This window comes from Zingiber officinale, chromosome 1B, assembly GCF_018446385.1.
Source record: "Zingiber officinale cultivar Zhangliang chromosome 1B, Zo_v1.1, whole genome shotgun sequence".
Taxonomy (NCBI): domain Eukaryota; kingdom Viridiplantae; phylum Streptophyta; class Magnoliopsida; order Zingiberales; family Zingiberaceae; genus Zingiber; species Zingiber officinale.
The window spans coordinates 119792791-119811443 of NC_055986.1; the positions used below are offsets into that span (position 1 = coordinate 119792791).

The 18653-nt window shown below is 37.0% G+C and overlaps 1 protein-coding gene across 1 annotated transcript; it reads right to left on the minus strand.

The window, feature by feature from the left end:
• Positions 1-9860: 9860 nt before the first annotated feature.
• On the minus strand, positions 9861-10624 carry LOC122041444 (alpha-1,6-mannosyl-glycoprotein 2-beta-N-acetylglucosaminyltransferase-like). Its single transcript, XM_042601127.1, has one exon. The coding sequence runs from the start codon at positions 10533-10535 to the stop codon at positions 9861-9863; it is 675 nt and encodes a 224-aa protein (XP_042457061.1). The 5' UTR covers positions 10536-10624.
• Between the last annotated feature and the right edge of the window lie 8029 nt (positions 10625-18653).

Sequence of the window (18653 nt, forward strand, 5' to 3'; positions counted from 1 at the left end):
CACACGGCGTCGAAGAGGAAACGGATGAGAGAAAAAGAAAAAAATAAATAGGAAATAGGAAAAGAAATAAAAAATAAAACTTTTCCTCTTTAAAACGGGGTAGTCTAAACAGGCTTTTCCGGGCCCCGTTTTTATTCCCGTTAACTCGTCCATACGAGTTCCGAAAAATTTCTGAAAAATTTTCAAAAATATCAAAAAATTTCGTTATCATTATTTACCATTTTTTGATATTTTACACCGAGCACCCAGACCAGTCCGGGAGCCCAGAGCAATTCCGAGCTCCCGGAACCTCTTTTTATCCACGGTCGACGTGGATGTTGGTCGTTGCGAAGGAGATAAAGTTTTATCCCCTTCTAAGCACTTGAAACCCTTCCAAACACCCCGACCAAGGCTATAAATACAGCCTTGGTCCAGAAGCTTGATAACAACAAGAATTACTAAGCAACACTTGTATATGCTTTCCACTTTATTTAGCTTCTTCATTTTTGTGCGTAAATTGATGTAAAGAGGCTTCTCCACCTGAAGGAGAAAGTAGTGTGATTCATTTTCTTGGATTAACAACCTCCCCAGTTGTAACCAAGTAAAAATTCTAGAGTCTCTTTCTTTTTTGTTTATTTAGTTATTTTTACAACTATTCATTATTTAAGTTAATTGTCCGAGAAGGGTTTCTTTTATAATTTGTGCAGGATTATTCAACCCTCCTTCTAGTCAGCCAATCGAGATCCATCATATTTGATATCTTTTTATTACTGACGATGAAACCGTGCGCTTGCGGTTGCGTAACAAGTTTTTCACGTAGTTTCCAGGGACTGCGTCTATAACATTAGAGATAATCATTCGAGTTAAATTAAACTTTTCTTTCTTTACTTTTTCATACTTGTAACTATTTTTAGAAATCCTGTTTTTGTAATTTTATTTTACATCTCTTATTTTCTTTTTTCTGCAACATAAATATAGTATTCAGACCATTGAAAGACTACGGAGCTCCAAAGTCTGTCCAAGAGTTAGGGCCCATTGTTCGGCCTGAGGTTCAAGCAGAAAATTTTATGCTTAGACCGTCCTTTATCTCTAAGATTCAACAGGATCAGTTTGGGGGATTAGATTCAGAGAATCCCTATTCACACCTCATGGAATTCCATAGATATTGCAACATGTTGAAATATGAGTGGGTTCCATATGATTTTATACGACTATTAGTTTTTCCTTTTAGTCTCAAGGATGCTGCAAAGGTTTGGTTCAATACCTTACAACCCAGAAGCATCAAAACTTACGATGAGTTAGAGCAGAAATATTTGAATAAATATTTGCCTCCACAGAAGACCATATATTTGAGAAATCTGATTTTGCATTTTAAGCAACTTGTTGGGGAGGAATTATGTCAAGCTTGAAAAAGATATTCATCTCTTTTGTATCAATGTCCGCACCATGGTATTGAGAAATGGTTGATTGTGTTGGGGACCGTTGGTGGCCGACTGTCGGAGGGGTTGAATAGCCCTACACAAATAAAAATACCCTTCTCGGATTTTAAAAGAACATGCATATAATTAAATAAAGAAAGAAACTAAAAGAAGAGGCTCACGGATTTGACTTGGTTACAACCGGGGAGGTTGTTAATCCAAGGAATGAATCACACACTAAATATCTCCTTCAGGCGGAGAAGACTCTTACAACAATGACATACAAAAAATGAGAAGTTAAACTAGACAAGAGAAGCACACAAGTGTAGAGTATGCAATTGCTTGATGATTTGAATGAATGAAAAGCTTCTGGACCAAGGTTGTATTTATAGCCTTGGTCGGGGTGTTTGGAAGCCTTTCAGGCACCTGGAAGGGATAAAGTTTTATGCCCTTCGGAATGGATCATGATTAAACGTGATCCGATCAAAATCGGGTTCCAAGCGCCAAGAATCGCTCCGGGTGCCAAGACTGGTCCGGGCGCCCGGACCACTAAAGTCAACATAGTTGACTTTTGGTTCGGGCTCTCTGCTCCGGTGCTGCTCGCCTCGGTTCGAGTCTTCTGCTCCGGCTCCGCTCACTTGGGTGATTTCAGCCAACCGAAATAAGACTCACCGAATCCAATTTTGGCCTTCTCGAGCAACCTTCCTCTCCGGTTTCTCGTCCCTCGAAAACGTCGTGCGCTTCCTTCTCGTCCGGCCGCGTACTCTTCCGCAACACCTCATCCCTCGGACGCACTGAGCCCGTTGGCTCTCTCCTGTGTCGTCCTTCTCACTAGCTGTGTCTTTTGCTCGACTCCTTGTGCTCCTATGCTCCTGCACACTTAGACACAAGGTTAAAACACCACAGGATCTAACCTAACTTGGTTGATCACATCAAAATAACCTTGGGGTTCTAACAATCTCCCCCTTTTTGATGTGAGCAACTCAAGTTAAGCTAGGGTAAAGAGACATAAAGTTAAAATAATAAATTTTGTAATAAAGTGCAAAAAATAAAAAAATTGAATCTACTCCCCCTAAACTTAATCTTTTCGTTCTCCTCCTTTGATCACATAAAGATGGGGTACCAAGAAAAATCTAAGGGTACTAAAAAACTTGGAAAAAATTTGAAAATTATTTTGTTATCAAAAAAAATTTGCAATAATTCTAAAAAAATTTTAAGTAAAAGAAATTTCAAGCAGAAAAAAGACTTTCTAAAAAAAAATTTCTAAGTTAGACAACTTTGCAAAAAATTTGAGAAAATTTTCTAAGTAAAAAAAAAATTCAAGCAGCAAAATATTTTTGACTAACTATTAAAAAATAATTTTGCTAAGTTTTTGCAAAAAATATTTTTAAGAAAAAAATCTAAGTTAGACATTTCCAAGTAGAAAATATTTGAAAAAAAATTCTAAAGCATTAACTGATCCTAATTTAATGCTTTATCAGTTAGTCAATTAAATATTTTATTTCAATATTTTGGCTTCTAGGCTATGGCGACGCATTAGAACTTCTTGGTTATTGGATCATCAACTACTTCTAGACAAAACCTTATATAGAAATTAAATATTTAAAGAACTCTCTGAAAGCCCTAAATCTAAATTAAGGTTTAAGTTAAACACGACTTCGGAACCCAATATAGGTTCCAGCCAACTGGGTTAATTAGGTATTTCTTAGGGACATATTTCTTTGAAATATTTCTAATTTATCCCTTGTGATATCTAAAATACCAATTTAGATTATTGAATTTTCTATAACTTGTATTAGATGAGCATGCAAGATTTTTTAAGTTATTTATTTCTTTTTGTAAATTATCATTTTCTAATTTACTTTGTCAAACTCTTCTAATGGGCAGGATTTAGCTAGAATTAATTTTAAATTTTTAACCTTTTTTCTAATTTACAGAAATCTTTAGTTAATACTTTAACAAACTTAAATAATTTATCGGGAGGAAGAGATCGTACCTGACTTACCTTGTCGACCTTATTATCCGTGGCTCCACTTAAACTGCTGCTTTCTTCCGGCGTAGCTCCCCCTTCATCGATGCTCTCGATGCTCATTTCAGATGAGCTTGAATCGTAGTCCTCGTCTTGATGATTTGCCATTAATGCAAGTCCGGAGAAGGCCTCAATTTCCGATTCGGGCGATGTATCGTCCCACGTCGCTTTTAGTGTCTTGAACCTTTTTGTTTGGACAGGCTTCTTTCCTTTGTCCTTGTCTTTGTTCCTTAGCTTGGGGCAGTTGTCTTTAACGTGCCCTTCTTTGTTGCAGTGGTAGCATCTGATCGTCCTTTTTTTTCTACCCTGCGGATGGTTAGTTTTACTTGAATTAAACAACTTTTTAAAATGTCTTACCTTCATTACCATTTCCTCGTCATCGAGAGAAGATTCTGACTCATGTTCATCTCTCGCTGCCTTGAGGGCGATGTTGTGCTTCGACTCCTTCGTACATGCACATCTCGATTCATGCACTTCAAACGTAGAAAATTATTCTTCGAAGGGAATATTTTCTAAGTCCTTAGAGATATAAAAAGCATCTACCAGTGAAGTCCATTTCATATTCCTAGGGAATGCATTTAACGCATACCTTAGCAAATCTCGGTTACTTACCTTTTCTCTGAGATTCGATAGTCCAGTGATGAACTCCTTAATTCTAGAGTGAAGATTCGCAATTGTCTCGTTTTCTTCAACTCGTAGGTTGGTCAGCTGGTTGCGAAGTAAGTCTCGTCTCGCGAGCTTGGCTTTGGACGTCCCTTCGTGTAGCTCAAGGGACTTCTCCCAAAGCTCCTTTGCTGAATCGTAGTTGCCGATCTGGTTGACTTCTTATGGCGGAAGGATGCTCAGTAGATGGAATTCTGCTTTGCCATTTGCCACGTAGTCGACCTGCTCCTTTTTTTGTCCACTAGTATTTTTCCTTACCTTCTGGTGCTATAAAACTGAATTCCATTATTAGAAGTAAATCAAAATCAGTTTTAAAAAAATACCTTCATTCACTTTTTCCAGCTAGCGAACTCCCCCTCGAACTTTGGCGGGTATATGCTTGGTTCGGCCATCGTCTTTGCTTCGATCAACAGTTAGTCCTCCTGAAGCATCCTTGCTCTGATACCAATTGTTGGGGACCATTGGTGGTCGGCTGTCGGAGGGGTTGAATAGCCCTACACATATAAAAATACCCTTCTCGGATTTTAAAAGAACACTTACATATCATTAAATAAAAAAAGAAACTAAAAGAAGAGCCTCATGGATTTGACTTTGTTACAACCTGGGAGGTTGTTAATCCAAGGAATGAATCACACACTAAAGATCTTCTTCAGGCGGAGAAGCCTCTTATAGCAATGAAGTACAAAAAATGAGAAGCTAAACTAGACAAGAGAAGCGCACAAGTGTAGAGTATGTAATTGCTTGTTGATTTGAATGAATGAAAAGCTTCTGGATCAAGGCTATATTTATAACCTTAGTCGGGGTGCCTGGAAGCATTCCAGGCACCTGGAGCGGGATAAAATTTTATCCTCTTCGCAACGGATCATGGTCAAATGTGATCCGGTCAAAATCAGGTTCCGGGCGCCTGGAATCGCTCCAGGCGCCCGGACCACTAAAGTCAACATAGTTGACTTTTGGTCCGGGCTCTCTGCTCCGGTGCAGCTCGCCTCGGTCTGGGTCTTCCACTCCGGCTCCGCTCGCATGGGTGATTTCAGCCAACCGAAATAAGGCTCACCCGAATCCAATTTCGGCCTTCTCAAGCAACCTTCCGCTCCGACTTCTCGTCCCTCGGAAACCCCGCGCGCTTCCTTCTTGTCCGCCCGCGTACTCTTCTGCAGCACCTCGTCCCTCGGACACACCGAGCCCGTCGGCTCTCTCCCGTGCAGTCCTTCTCACTAGCTTCGTCTTTTGCTCGACTCCTTGTGCTCCTAAGCTCCTGCACACTTAGACACAATGTTAAAGTACCACAAGACCTAGCCTAACTTGGTTGATCACATCAAAACAACCTTGGGGTTCCAACAGATTGTACACTTATTCTATATTGGGCTTTCTTTCCAAAATAAGAATCAGTTAGATTGTGCATCTAAAGGATCCTTCATAAAGAAAAGTTTGGACGAAGCATATAAAATAATCTATCGGATAGTATCAAATCTCAATGATTGGTCAGGACAAGAACTAATGACTCTCCCATTAAGTGCATTTGAAGACAAAGAAAAAGGAAATGATGAGGGATCAAAAGAAAAAAAAAAGCAAGAATGTGTAGATAGTGAAATTCAGAATGGGTTCAAAGAAGATATCACTTTGAATCAAAGGGATCTCCAAGCTTTATTCCGTTGGTGTGGTGAGTCTTTATCAAAAATGTTTGGAGAGGGGATTTCTTCAACTGATTCTATTTCAAGAGAGAAGTGTGAAAATATTTCTTGTGCAGAAGATAACTTTGATTATGAAGGAGATGAAGAAATGGTATTAGAAACTCAAGAGATCTCAGGGAAAGAGACAGCAAGAGAAGAAATAAAGTTGCTAGAGCAAGATCCAACCTTGCCGAAAATCATGCCACCTCAGCTAGAGTTGAAACCATTGCCGCCCAACCTGAAATATACGTACCTTGGTCCAGATTTCACTTTTCTAGTGATAATCAATGCAAATTTAACTGAGTTGGAAACACAAAGATTGATTGATGAGTTGAGGTTGCATAGGAAAATGATTGGGTGCACCATAGACAATATTAAGGAATAAGTCCCTCTCTTTGCATGCATAGAATTATGCTTGAAGAGAGATATAAAAATTCGATCGAACATCAAAGGAGATTGAGCCCAAACTTGAAAGAGGTGGTAAAGAATGAGGTGCATAAGCTTCTTGATGCTGGGATTATTTATCCTATTTCTGATAGCGAATAGGTGAGTCCAGTGCACGTGGTTCCGAAAAGAGGAGGAATGACTATAATCATAAACGAGAATAACAAATTGGTTCCAACACGAACAATCACAGGATGACAGATGTGTATTGATTACAGGAAATTAAATAAAGAAACTAGGAAAGATCATTTTCCTTTACCATTTATTGATGAGATGCTTGAAAGGTTGGCAAAACACTCATATTTTTGCTATTTAGATGGCTATTCAGGATTCTTTCAGATTCTAATTCACCCCCAAGATCAAGAAAAGACTATTTTTACATGTCCTTATGGAACCTTTGCTTATTAACGTATGTCATTTGGGCTTGGTAATGCCCCAACTACTTTCCAAAGATGCATGGTGGTAAGTTTTTCAAATCTAACAGAGAAAATCATGGAGGTATTTATGGATGATTTCTCGGTTTATGGAAATGATTTCGGCACCTGTTTATTAAACCTTTCTGCGGTTCTTCAAAGGAGCGAAGATGTAAATTCGGTATTAAATTGGGAAAAATGTTAATTCATTATTATAAAGAAGGAATTGTCTTGGGACACAAGATATCAGAACATGGGATTGAGGTGGATCAAGATAAGATAGAAGTAATAGAGAAATTACCCCCGCCAATTAATATAAAAGGAGTAAGGAGTTTCTTGGGGCACGTTGGATTCTATAGGCTCTTTATAAAGGACTTTTCAAAAATCTCCAAGCCACTAACTAATTTGTTGATTAAAGATGCTGAATTTTATTTTGATAACGATTGTATGGAGGCTTTCAAAAAGAATAAAAATGCTCTTACCTCAACTCCAGTAATTCAAGCCCCGGACTAGGAGCTTTGATTTAAAATTATGTGCGACGCCAGTGACTTTGCTGTAGGAGCAGTTTTGGGGTAAAGAAAGAATAAGATTTTGCATGCAATCCACTATGCAAGTAAGACATTAAATGCAACCCAAATAAACTATTCTACTACAGAAAAAAGAATTTCTAGCAGTAGTCTTTGCATTTGACAAGTTTAGATCCTATCGAGTGGACTCAAAGGTGATAGTGTATACTGATCATGCTGCAATTCAATATCTTCTTGGCAAGAAAGATGGCAAACCATGACTTATCAGATGGATCTTGCTTCTTCAGGAATTTAATCTAGAGATTAGAAATAAGAAAGGGGCGGAAAATGTAGTGGCGGATCATTTATCTCGAGTATGAAAAAATAGGAAAAAGTATGCAGAGTTAGATACGACTATTACTGACACCTTTTTGGATGAACACCTTCTGGTATTAGCTTGCGTAAAGACACCTTGTTATGTAGATCTTGTTAATTATCTTGTGAGTGGAGTTTTGCTCACAAATTTCACCAGACAACAAAAGAAAAAAAATCTTTCGAATGTCAAGAATTATGTTTCGGATGGACCATTTCTGTACAAGAAATGCAGTGATGTAATTTATCGAAGATGTATACCCGAGGAAGAAGTGAAGGATATTTTGTTCCATTTCCATTCTTCATCTTACGGAGGGCATCCGGGATTTTTAAAAATAGCTACAAAAGTCTTGCAAGCAGGATTTTCTGGCTGAATCTATTTAAAGACACACAAGAATTTGTGCAATCCTGTGATCAATGCCAAAGGACCGAAAGCATTACTAAGAGACACAAAATGCCACTAAACTACATTCTCGAAGTTGAGTTATTTGATGTATGGGGAATAGATTTCATGGGACCCTTTTCATTGTCATGTGGAAATAAGTTTATTTTAGTGGCAATGGACTAAGTGTCAAAATGGGTGAAGGTCATAGCTTCTCCTACAAGTGACGCAAGGACAGTCATTAAATTATTTAAAAAGATGATTTTCCCATGATTTGGCATACCTAAAGCAATTATTAGTGATAGAGGGTCGCATTTTATAAAAAAAAAACAGTTTGAAAACTTACTAAAAAAGTATGGGTGAATTACAGAGTGACAACATCATACCATCCACAAACTAATGGGCAAGTTGAGATCTCTAATCAAGAAATTAAAGACATATTAGAGAAAATGATTTCTACTTCACGCAAAGACTAGTCATTGAAGTTAGATGATGCTTTATGGGCATACCGTACAGCTTATAAAACTCCAATTGGTATGACCCTATTCCGGCTAATTTATGGAAAGTCATGTCATCTTTCAGTAGAATTGGAACATAAAGCCTACTGGGCAATTAAAAAGCTTACCATGGATCTCAAGGTAGTAGGACAAAAAAGGAAGCTCCAGTTAAATGAACTCGATGAGTTAAGAATGGATGCTTAAGAGCATCCTAAATCCTATAAAGAAAGAACAAAGAAATGACATGATCAACATATACTACGCAGAGATATCAAAGAAGGAGACCTAGTTTTATTATTCAATTCAAAGTTAAAACTTTTTTCAGGAAAGTTAAAATCATGATGGACAGGCACATTCAAAGTTAAAAAGGTGTATCCCTTCGGAGTAGTAGACATTTGGAATGAAGAGCTCGGAGCAGGATCGTTGAAATGGATGAGAGTGTCAGGTGTTTTATGTGACCGTAAAGTATCTCTAAAACTTAAAGGAAAATTCTACAAAATCGTAGATAGACCTGCTATGCTATATGAAACTGAATGTTGGACTATGACTGGAGTACATGAGCAGAAGATGACAGTTGCAGAGATCATGATGTTAAGGTGGATATGTGGACATATGAAAATGGACAGAATAAGAAATAAAAGCATTAGAGAATAAGTCGAAATTACATCTATTAAGGGAAAACTTCGATAGACACGTTTAAGATGGTATGGGTATATACTTAGATGATCAATAAATGCTCCAATTAGGTAATGTAAAACTATGACAAATACACATATCAAACGAGGAAGATGAAGATCAAAAAAAGACTTAGTTAGCCCCGATAAATTAAGATAAATTTTATTTAAATATAGATAATAGTATAATTAGAGATAGAATTTAATGATATAAAAAAATTTATATAGTCAATCTTATTTAATAGGATACGATTTGATTGTTGTTGCAGATAATAGTGTGTTGTACTTCTTCCACTGTGTACAGAATTAGACAAAGGGAGTCAGCATGACGCTCTACCAATTTTGAAAAATATCATGATGTTTGCACAAGATGATAATATAAGAAAAAGTCAGACAAATTTCTTGGTCCCTCTCAACGCCTCAGCTTCCCCATCCTTTGAAACCGGCTTGGTAACCAGTCTGCTTCTTGAAAATATGCACCGGCCAATTGGGCTTTATATTCAGAATTTTATCAATTTCATCTAACAGTAAACTTGTTTCCCCATCGAGATGCATGGGCTGCTCTTCCCTTGTCCTTGACGCAGCCCATATGTTCCAAAATGAGCTGCGCCTGTCCTACCTAGGGCCTCTAAGAATGTAAACAGGGGCCCGAAATGAAGGATAGACAGTAGCCCACACAGTTATGTCCCAGTTATATGCATCAAATGAGCAAAATTCCTTTTCCTTTGAATGGATCTTCCTCCAAACTTCCGGTTAAATGCATACCCTACATTGCCTATCTTCTCAGCGATCAGCATATCCTAGCCTTCTCCTTTATAGTTCACATCTGATGGAGCCAGGTTTGCAACATAACAGTAGGGGCATATTAAGGGTTTCAATCCTATTGAGAAGATGGAGGTTCCAGTATGCATTTGGACAGATGTAATGGTCCTCTTCGATGAAAAGAATGTGACTGGTAAATTCCTTAGTTTCATCCAGCACATCCCACACAGTATTCAGCATCCACCACCAATGATGTTTCAAAGAAACTATGTTGTGATTGCTATATCGGTCATCTGTCCCATTGCACTTCATTACAACAAGATCATCCTGATCAGCGCAATCACCAGGTGAGATGCCAGGAAAGCTATTAGGAGGAGAATATGGTGCAAAGATCTGCTTGATCTGGCAGAACCGGATGCCCTGGACAATGCTATCCATCTCAGGGAAGTATCCGCCGTGGCTTACAATCAGCAATGTTTCTCCATTGCCTTCCTCGGCAGCAAGGCTCTGGACGACCAACTTGAGGTATAAGGGGAGGTTATGAACATAAAAAATGATCTTTGTGTGGTCTTTGGCGAGGTTAGGAAAGAGATTCAGGTTCCTAGGTGGCAATTTGTCTCTCTGATCCAGAGAAGTCGACAGAGCCCTGAGCTCAGACTTGAGATGCCTCACCAGGGTGGTCAGTTTCCCAAACAGCAGCCCTTTCCAAGTTTGCAAAGGAAGCATATTAAGTTACTGCTCCATCTTGGAGCATAAAGATAAATAATATAACGATCACAAGGATTGAAAGAATGAGCGGTCAAACACGTCGCCAAGGAAGAGATTCTCTCACAGCGCGTGACCTCCAGTTTAAGGCCATCAAACTTTTGATCCTAGGAAACCTAATCCTGCAATGGCATCTCAAATCTCGAACTTGTGGTCGAATCGGATCTGAAAAACTCAGCAGAAAGGATCTTTCGAGCTCAAACGAACAGTTAAGGATGGTGAACGAGCAAGAAAATACCTTACCCAGAAGCTACTTCATCGGCGAAGCAGAATCAATAATCAGTTGAGTGGGGCTATCCACACCCATGGATTACTAAAGACATCCTATTTTCTAAATACACCCATAAAAAATATTTTATCATAATTCTTTCTAAATATACCTCATAAAATTTTTATTTTATCATTTCTAAAAACCAAATAAAACCTTAGCATCATCTTCCTTGGCTACTCCTACCTGTGCTATTTTCGCCATCGCTCCTACCTGTTCCATTTTCACCGTCGCTAGGATTCAGGATCGAAGAAACGAGAGGACCCTTCGTCTCTCCCTCTCATCTCTCCACTTGGCCAACTCGATTTCCAACCGAATTAAACAACGTTAGTGCTCGTTCAAATCATTATATTATTTTTACTATATTTTGTATTTAGGTTTCAAGTGTTTATGAAAATCTCTCGATTTTCAGTCATGCATCGTTCTTCCTTGATTTGTCGAACACATTGCTACTTCTTCAGCTACAATCTGCCAACGCACCAGGATCTATTGATATTAAAGTTAAGATGAAGTGACGATCAAGGTTAGGATAGGGTGATATTTGTTAGCTAGTTCTGTTGATTGCCCTACATCAGAGTCCTGAAAGCGCGCTTGAGTGCTCTTTGAGAAGGATGCTCAAATAGGGCTAACTGGTTATAAACTCGATCTAACATAAGGTTTATAAAGCTTTTAGTATACGATCGGCCGAACGAAGACCGAACGAACATAAGGTTGCCTGTGTGCACTCGACTGGGCAAAACCCGATTGAGCTTAAAGGTACTTAGCCTTATAAAGCTTTTAACATACGATCGACCGAGTGAAAGCCGAACTAACATAAGATTGCTTGTGTGCGCTCGATCGGGCAAAGCCCGATCGAGCTTAAAGGTACTCAGCCTTTTAAAGCTTTTAGTATACGATCGGTCGAACAAACATAAGAGTGTTTGTGTGCGCTCGACCTGGCAAAGTCCGATCGAGCTTAAAGATACTTAGCCTTATAAAGCTTTTAGCATACGATCGGTCAAGCAAATGCTAAATGAACATAAGGTTGCCTGTATGCGCTCGACTAAATAAAGCCCGATCGAGCTTAAAGTCCGATCGGGATATATTCAACAGAGGGTATTCTCAAAATACGATCGGCTTAATGACTAGTCAAAATATATTTAGCAGGCAAATAGTCGACAACCTTGTGACAGCTTGGTGAACTTATCAAGAAATATTCTCTCGAAGCTTTTTCATTAATTAATCAGTTACAGCGATACACTCCTTTGAATATTTCATCAAGGGTCCAAGTTATAAACGACAAAAGAGGTACATTTAGGATAGAAAAAAGATTCTTCATAAGATTATTGAACGACGTCTAGGTTATACTTCTCTCATCTTTTAACAAACTCTAACAAACCGGGGACCACCTCACGATCGCTGAGGTTGTGTAAGGTGGTATAAAAAGGAGAATCCTCTCCGTTGGCAAGGTATGCAAAAACAAACATTTGCATCTGAAGTCCTACTTTCTTGCATTTTTCGTTACTGTTCTTCTTCCACTTTTGAAGAGAGGAGACTGACTTGACCATCGGAGGGCCTAGCCAGGGATTCCCACCCCAGACTTAGGTCACTAATGCTTTGTTGACTCGTCTGACTGTGCGCAAGATTGTTGAGGAGTTCTCTTTAGATCTCGGGAAGCTTATTGTTCGTCGAGCGACCACCTATCGGAGCTAGTGCACTATCTCATCGCCTTCAGACAAGATCAAACGCCGAATGAAACACTAAACGTTCAGCCTCCAGTAACTGAATACCGACAAATTTGTTCGGTTGTGTTGTCGAACACATTGTATTTTGTTCCATTTTGAGTGGTTGAACATCTCTGTTTCTTTTCAACATATGTTGGAGGTATATCTAATTCACTTATTTCTTATGTACAGTAAAAATGTTGAAGACATTTTCAAGGAGGAATAGACCAACGACTTCTGACAGAAAGCGTCAACATGAAAAACTTGCATGAGAGGTACAATTACAAGAAGAGGTACAATTATCACAAGTATCCCAAGAAGAGGTTCCACAACAAGAAGATGTGCATGAAGAGGTACCACCACAAGTACCACTACAAGAAGATGTGCATGAAGAGATACCTCAACAAGAAAATTTACCTTCAAGAATGAATGAGGGTGAAGGAGAGCACGATCCCGTTGGAGGGAACAAAAAAGATGATGAAATATTACATGAACCATTTCCAGGTGGTCCACATGATCTATCACTGTCGTGGGGTTTTAAAATGCATGTAGCGTCAAAAATTTGGTTCGGTGAAGAGTGAGACGTGCTCAAATGTCTATGTCACACAACCAAATTACTGCAATGGGACTTCAATTCTGGAGTAGTCCAACCGTGGAGGAGTTTCTTTAGGGACTCCCCATCTTGATCAAGTGAGGGAGATGTTGTACCAGAAGCTGAATAGAAATCTGATTGTTGCTTTTATGGAACGTTGGCAACCAGAGACCAATACCTTTCATATGTCATTTAGAGAAATGACAATCACTTTAGACGACATGTATTGTCTTCTTGGTCTACCAGTGATAGGGATTCCATTATAGCCTACAAGTGATGACAAACCTGACATTCGTCAACAGATTAGTCAATTGTTTAGTATGACATTGGACGAAGTTAATAAGTCCTTGGAGGGTGCTAGGGGTTTGTCTATGAAGTTAGAGTGGTTGCGTAAGAATTTTAGTCACAATTCTAATGATGACACATATTCAACGAGGGTGTATTTGCTCGTATAGTGCCTCATAATCCCTAGTGAAACCGTCTAGCTCTATCAACCGGTTTCATTGATGAGCATGATCATAGAGTAACTCAAGTTTATGGTCTAAGTTTAAGTTCTCATGCACAGTGTGATGAGTGACCTAAAGTTTTTCAAGTATCATATCCTAAGTCTAGTCAAGTCGTTATCTAACTGTGTTCCTTATTTTCCTAGCGATAGGCACTTACCTGCCACATGCTTGGTTCGTCCCTCCCAATCTACCCTACGTCTCAAAGTGTGATCGATATCAAAGGAAACTTAGCATTTATTTATCCAGTAACCTAACTCAGTCTCAAAAGGGTAAATTACTAGGTTCCACTTGAAAAACTATTTTTCTTATTCCTTATTCAATTCAACTTTTTTTTTGGTGCTTCAAACATAGCACTTACAAATGCAAATGAGTGCAAATACAGGGATATTTTTATTTTTATTAGTAAGCTTATATGATTCGAGCCTCGTCTAATAACCTAGATGTAGTTTGGCATATCACCATGGTATACAAGTATTTACAAGCTTTATGAATCATGACTATTTTTTTCAGAATTTTTAACTATTTAAACTTTGGCAAAGTGAGGTGAGATCCTTAAGTTAGGTCATTCCTTAAATCTTTCTTAATACAAAGCAATGCTCATTTCATGCTACTAGAGATAGAGACAAATAGCTCACTAAACATACTTGCACTAACAAAACACAACAACATAGTCTAGATAATGAATGTATAAGAAATGTTTGCTATTGGTCAAGTCAGTAGTAAATCAAGATTGATGTACTCCAAATGCCACCAAATGACAAGTCTAAAGCAACAAAATAGACTGAAGCAAAGCAAACAACAAATAAACTAAGAAAAGCAAACAACATGCAGTTGAAAACAGACACAACCTGAAACAAGACTAAAGTAAGACTATATTTACATATGTACAAGCCCCCTAGACTGTATGAATAATAAATAGATCATCTCTAAAATCAAGTATGCAAATATCAAACTTAGATAAATATAAGTAGAGTCAAGATAAAATTAATCTACTCCAAAAACTATCTCCATACAATAAGTTTAATGAACTACAAAGGTCAAGGAAGAAATATCTGTCTCAAATATAGTTTGTACCAAATAACTCCTATGACACTTGTCTCAATCATAGTCCTGCATCAAAATGCATAGTTTAACTAATCACATATGCAACAACTAGCTAAATTAAATCCCAAACTAATTAGGTAAAACTCTAATCAAACAATTAATAATTAACCCTAATTAATGACTAAATTCAATTAATCCCAATTCCTTGATTAAATTTAATTTAATCCATCATTAACCCTAATCTAATCCATCTAAATGATTTGATTAGGTTTAGTCATAACATCATCCCTTATACTCATCAAATTCGGTGGTGGTTGATGATGGCTCACGATCAGAGAGTGACTCATGGCCAAAAAGATGGTCGGCGCTATGAGAAGGAAGTTGAAATCCAAGTATAGCTGGAGTTATGTTGACCGGATCTGAGGAGGTGGAAAGATAATGACTCAAGAGGGCTATAAAATCCCTGCTCATGGTCATAGCAGGGACCTCTAAGGTAGGAAGTATGGCCAAGATGGCTGGAGCAAGGGTCGGCAGGTCGGCGACGGTGATGTAGAGAACGAAAGAGATGGGATTAGGAGGCGACGGTGCTATCTTTTGCTTGGCTAGTCATGACCAGTGACAACATCGGAGTGGAGAGGGATGGCCAGCAGTGGGAGGCAGCGACAGCAACGACGACGATGACATGGTGAGGTGATGGATCGTGTGAGATTGTGTCGCACAGGAGAGGGGAAAGAGATCAGCAAAATGAGGAGATAGAACATAGTTATACTTAGGTTAATTATTTATAACCTTAGGTTGATTAAATCAATCAACTTCCACTTTAGTAATATTCCAAACAAGCTTTCTCTAAGCATAATATATTCATCCCCTTAAACATGTCATACAGACTAGGCTTAAATTCTGAAAAATTCCTAAAAAATTTTGTAAGGTTATTTCTTAATTAACGCTTATTATTTATTTATCATATCTTACAAAAACCATGATGTATTTCAAAATGAGAAAGTGGAGATACATTTAGTTAATTCACAAATTCAATCTATATCCTAATTACTTGTAGATATAAAACATAAATGTCACTTACGAAGAAATAGATGATAGAGAGATGTCCAACAGTAAAAAGCTTGATATACTAATAAAGTCTATCGATGAAGACTTATAAACCATTAATGTTAATGACTCATATTATAATGATAGTTAAATTTTAAGATTAATTAATGTTAATAATTCAGTTATGGATATGTTTATTTTTTACATGTAAATCTTACTAGTTTTACCATATAAGTCATTATTGTTCTAATTTGTTATTATTTGGAATGTGCATATGTTATAATGCTATTTTGTAGATATAATCATGTAAGATATGCAGTAGAGCACGGTGTCCAGATTATGTTAAACATCAATGAGAATGGATAAGTATTGATGTTATTAAGAATTCTAATTCCTATAATCTTTTACTTATTATTTCAAAAAATAAAAGTTTTTTCATGCAATTTTACTCTCGATAATATAGTACTATATCTTCTTACATTACCAAAAAATTTAAAGAGCGTCAATGTACTTTTATTTTTACATAGAGACATGTAAAACAAGATCTTAAATTTTTTTTATTATCAGAATTTTGGATAAGTAATTTGCATATTATCGATATTGTATAATATTTTATACTAATTTTCTCAATATTATTGTAAAAAAATATATATTTGGGAGTAAGGGCACAAGATAGTATTTAAGAAAACATGGAACAAGTATTTTCAAAAACTATATAAAGACTTGTTATACAAATGGAGAAGGAAGGGAACAAGGCTATCCTATGTACCAGATGAGATTTGGAATGCATGGAAGAATAATTAGACTATAGAAAAATGACATCAAAATTCATCGATTGCTCAAAACAATAGAAATACTGAACTCGCTAGCCCAAACATCGGATATACAAAGCATACGGATGGATCATGATCTATTGTAGAGTATGAAATAGACTTAGTAAGTTTATAATAAAGTTATATAAGAGTTTTTTAATTATTAATAAACTTATTTTAATTTATAAAAAATATTGTGCATGTAGATAAATATTTTACAGAGACCTCCCACTTATTGAGAGGTATTTTGCAATACGCATTGAAAAAAGATGGCATTTTTATCGATACTCTATCAAAGACCATAGATGTAAGAATATAAATTTTATTACCACTCACATTTAATAATGACTAGCTTTATTAATTGTATATTAGATAGTAACAATATTTTTTTATATATGATGATATTATTGATCGAGTTGTACAAGTGTCTTAGCCTGCTATAGAGAGAGAGGAGTTACATACTCTATCAGACGATGCTATAAATGATATATATTATGAGGTTGTCAATGGAAGGAAAAAGAACTCTCTTATGACCTTGATTCTAGGTAAAAGTTGTATATGATCATGTGATAACTCCTAGGCTCAGGGGTCATCCTAGTTCTTCATCTACTGAAGTTCAACCATTAATACAAGAAAATCAAGAATTGAGAGTTTGGGTCATGAAATTACAACAGTGATGGGTCACAGAGCAGTCGATGGAAGATCGGGTCAAGACGACAGTAGAACGACAAATATAAGAATTCATATCTCGATGGAGTCCAAATTTTCCAACGATGCATGTTTATAACTTATAGGAGATTCAAGATGTGAATGCTACTAATAAGTAGCTCATAATAATAATAGTTCTTCTAAGGTGTGTTGATCTTTAACTTAGTTTTTTTATTTATCATTAATAAAACATGTAAAATAGTTATGTTAATTTTGATATTATATATAACTCTAATTGTATTACATATTTTCAAGAATAATATGGATAAAAGGTAAGCACTTGAAGAACTAAATTTGATTTTGTTGGGGTTGCAAGGTTGCAAACAAAGTCCCATATTGAAAATACATAGGAAAGACATGGAGTAATAAGAAAAAGATATCTCCATTGGTATGAGACCTTTTAGGTAGAGATACATGAACAAGAGATAAGTGGACAATATTAAATCATTATGTAAATACGTGAATTCCTACTATCAACTGTGAACAAGAGTTATGGTCTATTCAAGTCATGTGAGTAGAATATTAACCTTGAACAAAGAAAGTGGGGGCTCCTCTTTCTAAATCAAGAGGACCAAACACAAAGCAGAAAGTCCTAGTGAATAGCTAGGAAGTCCTAGTTGCGGCTAGGCAAGGAAGACCTAGTAGATCGATTGGACCGATGGCCAAAAAAACCTAGTGAGTCAAGGATCGGATGTCAAACGGATTGACTTTCCGCTTAAAAGGGTCCTGTGGTCCTTCGTTTGAGGGGGATTATTGGGGTTGTAAGGTTACAAACAAAGTCTCACATTGAAAACATATGCAAAAGATGATGAGCTTATAAGGGTATCTTTATTGGTATGAGACCTTTTGGGTAGAGTTCAAAAATAAAACCATGAAAGCTAAGACCCAAATTGGATAATATCAAACCATTATGAAGATATTTTAATTCTTTTGATCCTAATAGATACTATATTATGTCATTAAGACATGTATTCTTTTAAAGCATGTTAAACTTGTGTTTATTAGTTTGTGTTTTCTTCTGATAAGTAGTTTCGACTTTAGACTCATATATGAGTATGATTGTTTTAAAATAGAAAATGTACTATAGTTTGAATCATGCGTGATCTTGTTTGGAATCGGTGAGAGTTGAACCACCAGTAAGCTGACTACTAAGTTGACTGAAAGAAAACCTTGGAACAACAACACCTGTAGAATCACAAAAGAGAGAGAGGAAAAAGGGAACATTAGTAAATAGGCTAGGGGTACCCCGGCACAATCACTCCGATGCTTAAATTAGTGGAGTAGATGTGGAAGATGAACAATAGAGGAAATATAATGTATGTGCCTATAAAAGAATACCTTTACTCGTGGGAGTGAACTCCTTTTAGGCATTATAACCCAATAAAAGAAATGTCAAATC

What these genes read in the sequence shown, in the direction of transcription:
- LOC122041444 (XM_042601127.1), bottom strand. Translation starts at nt 10,535, where the DNA reads ATGCTTCCTTTGCAAACTTGGAAAGGGCTGCTGTTTGGGAAACTGACC.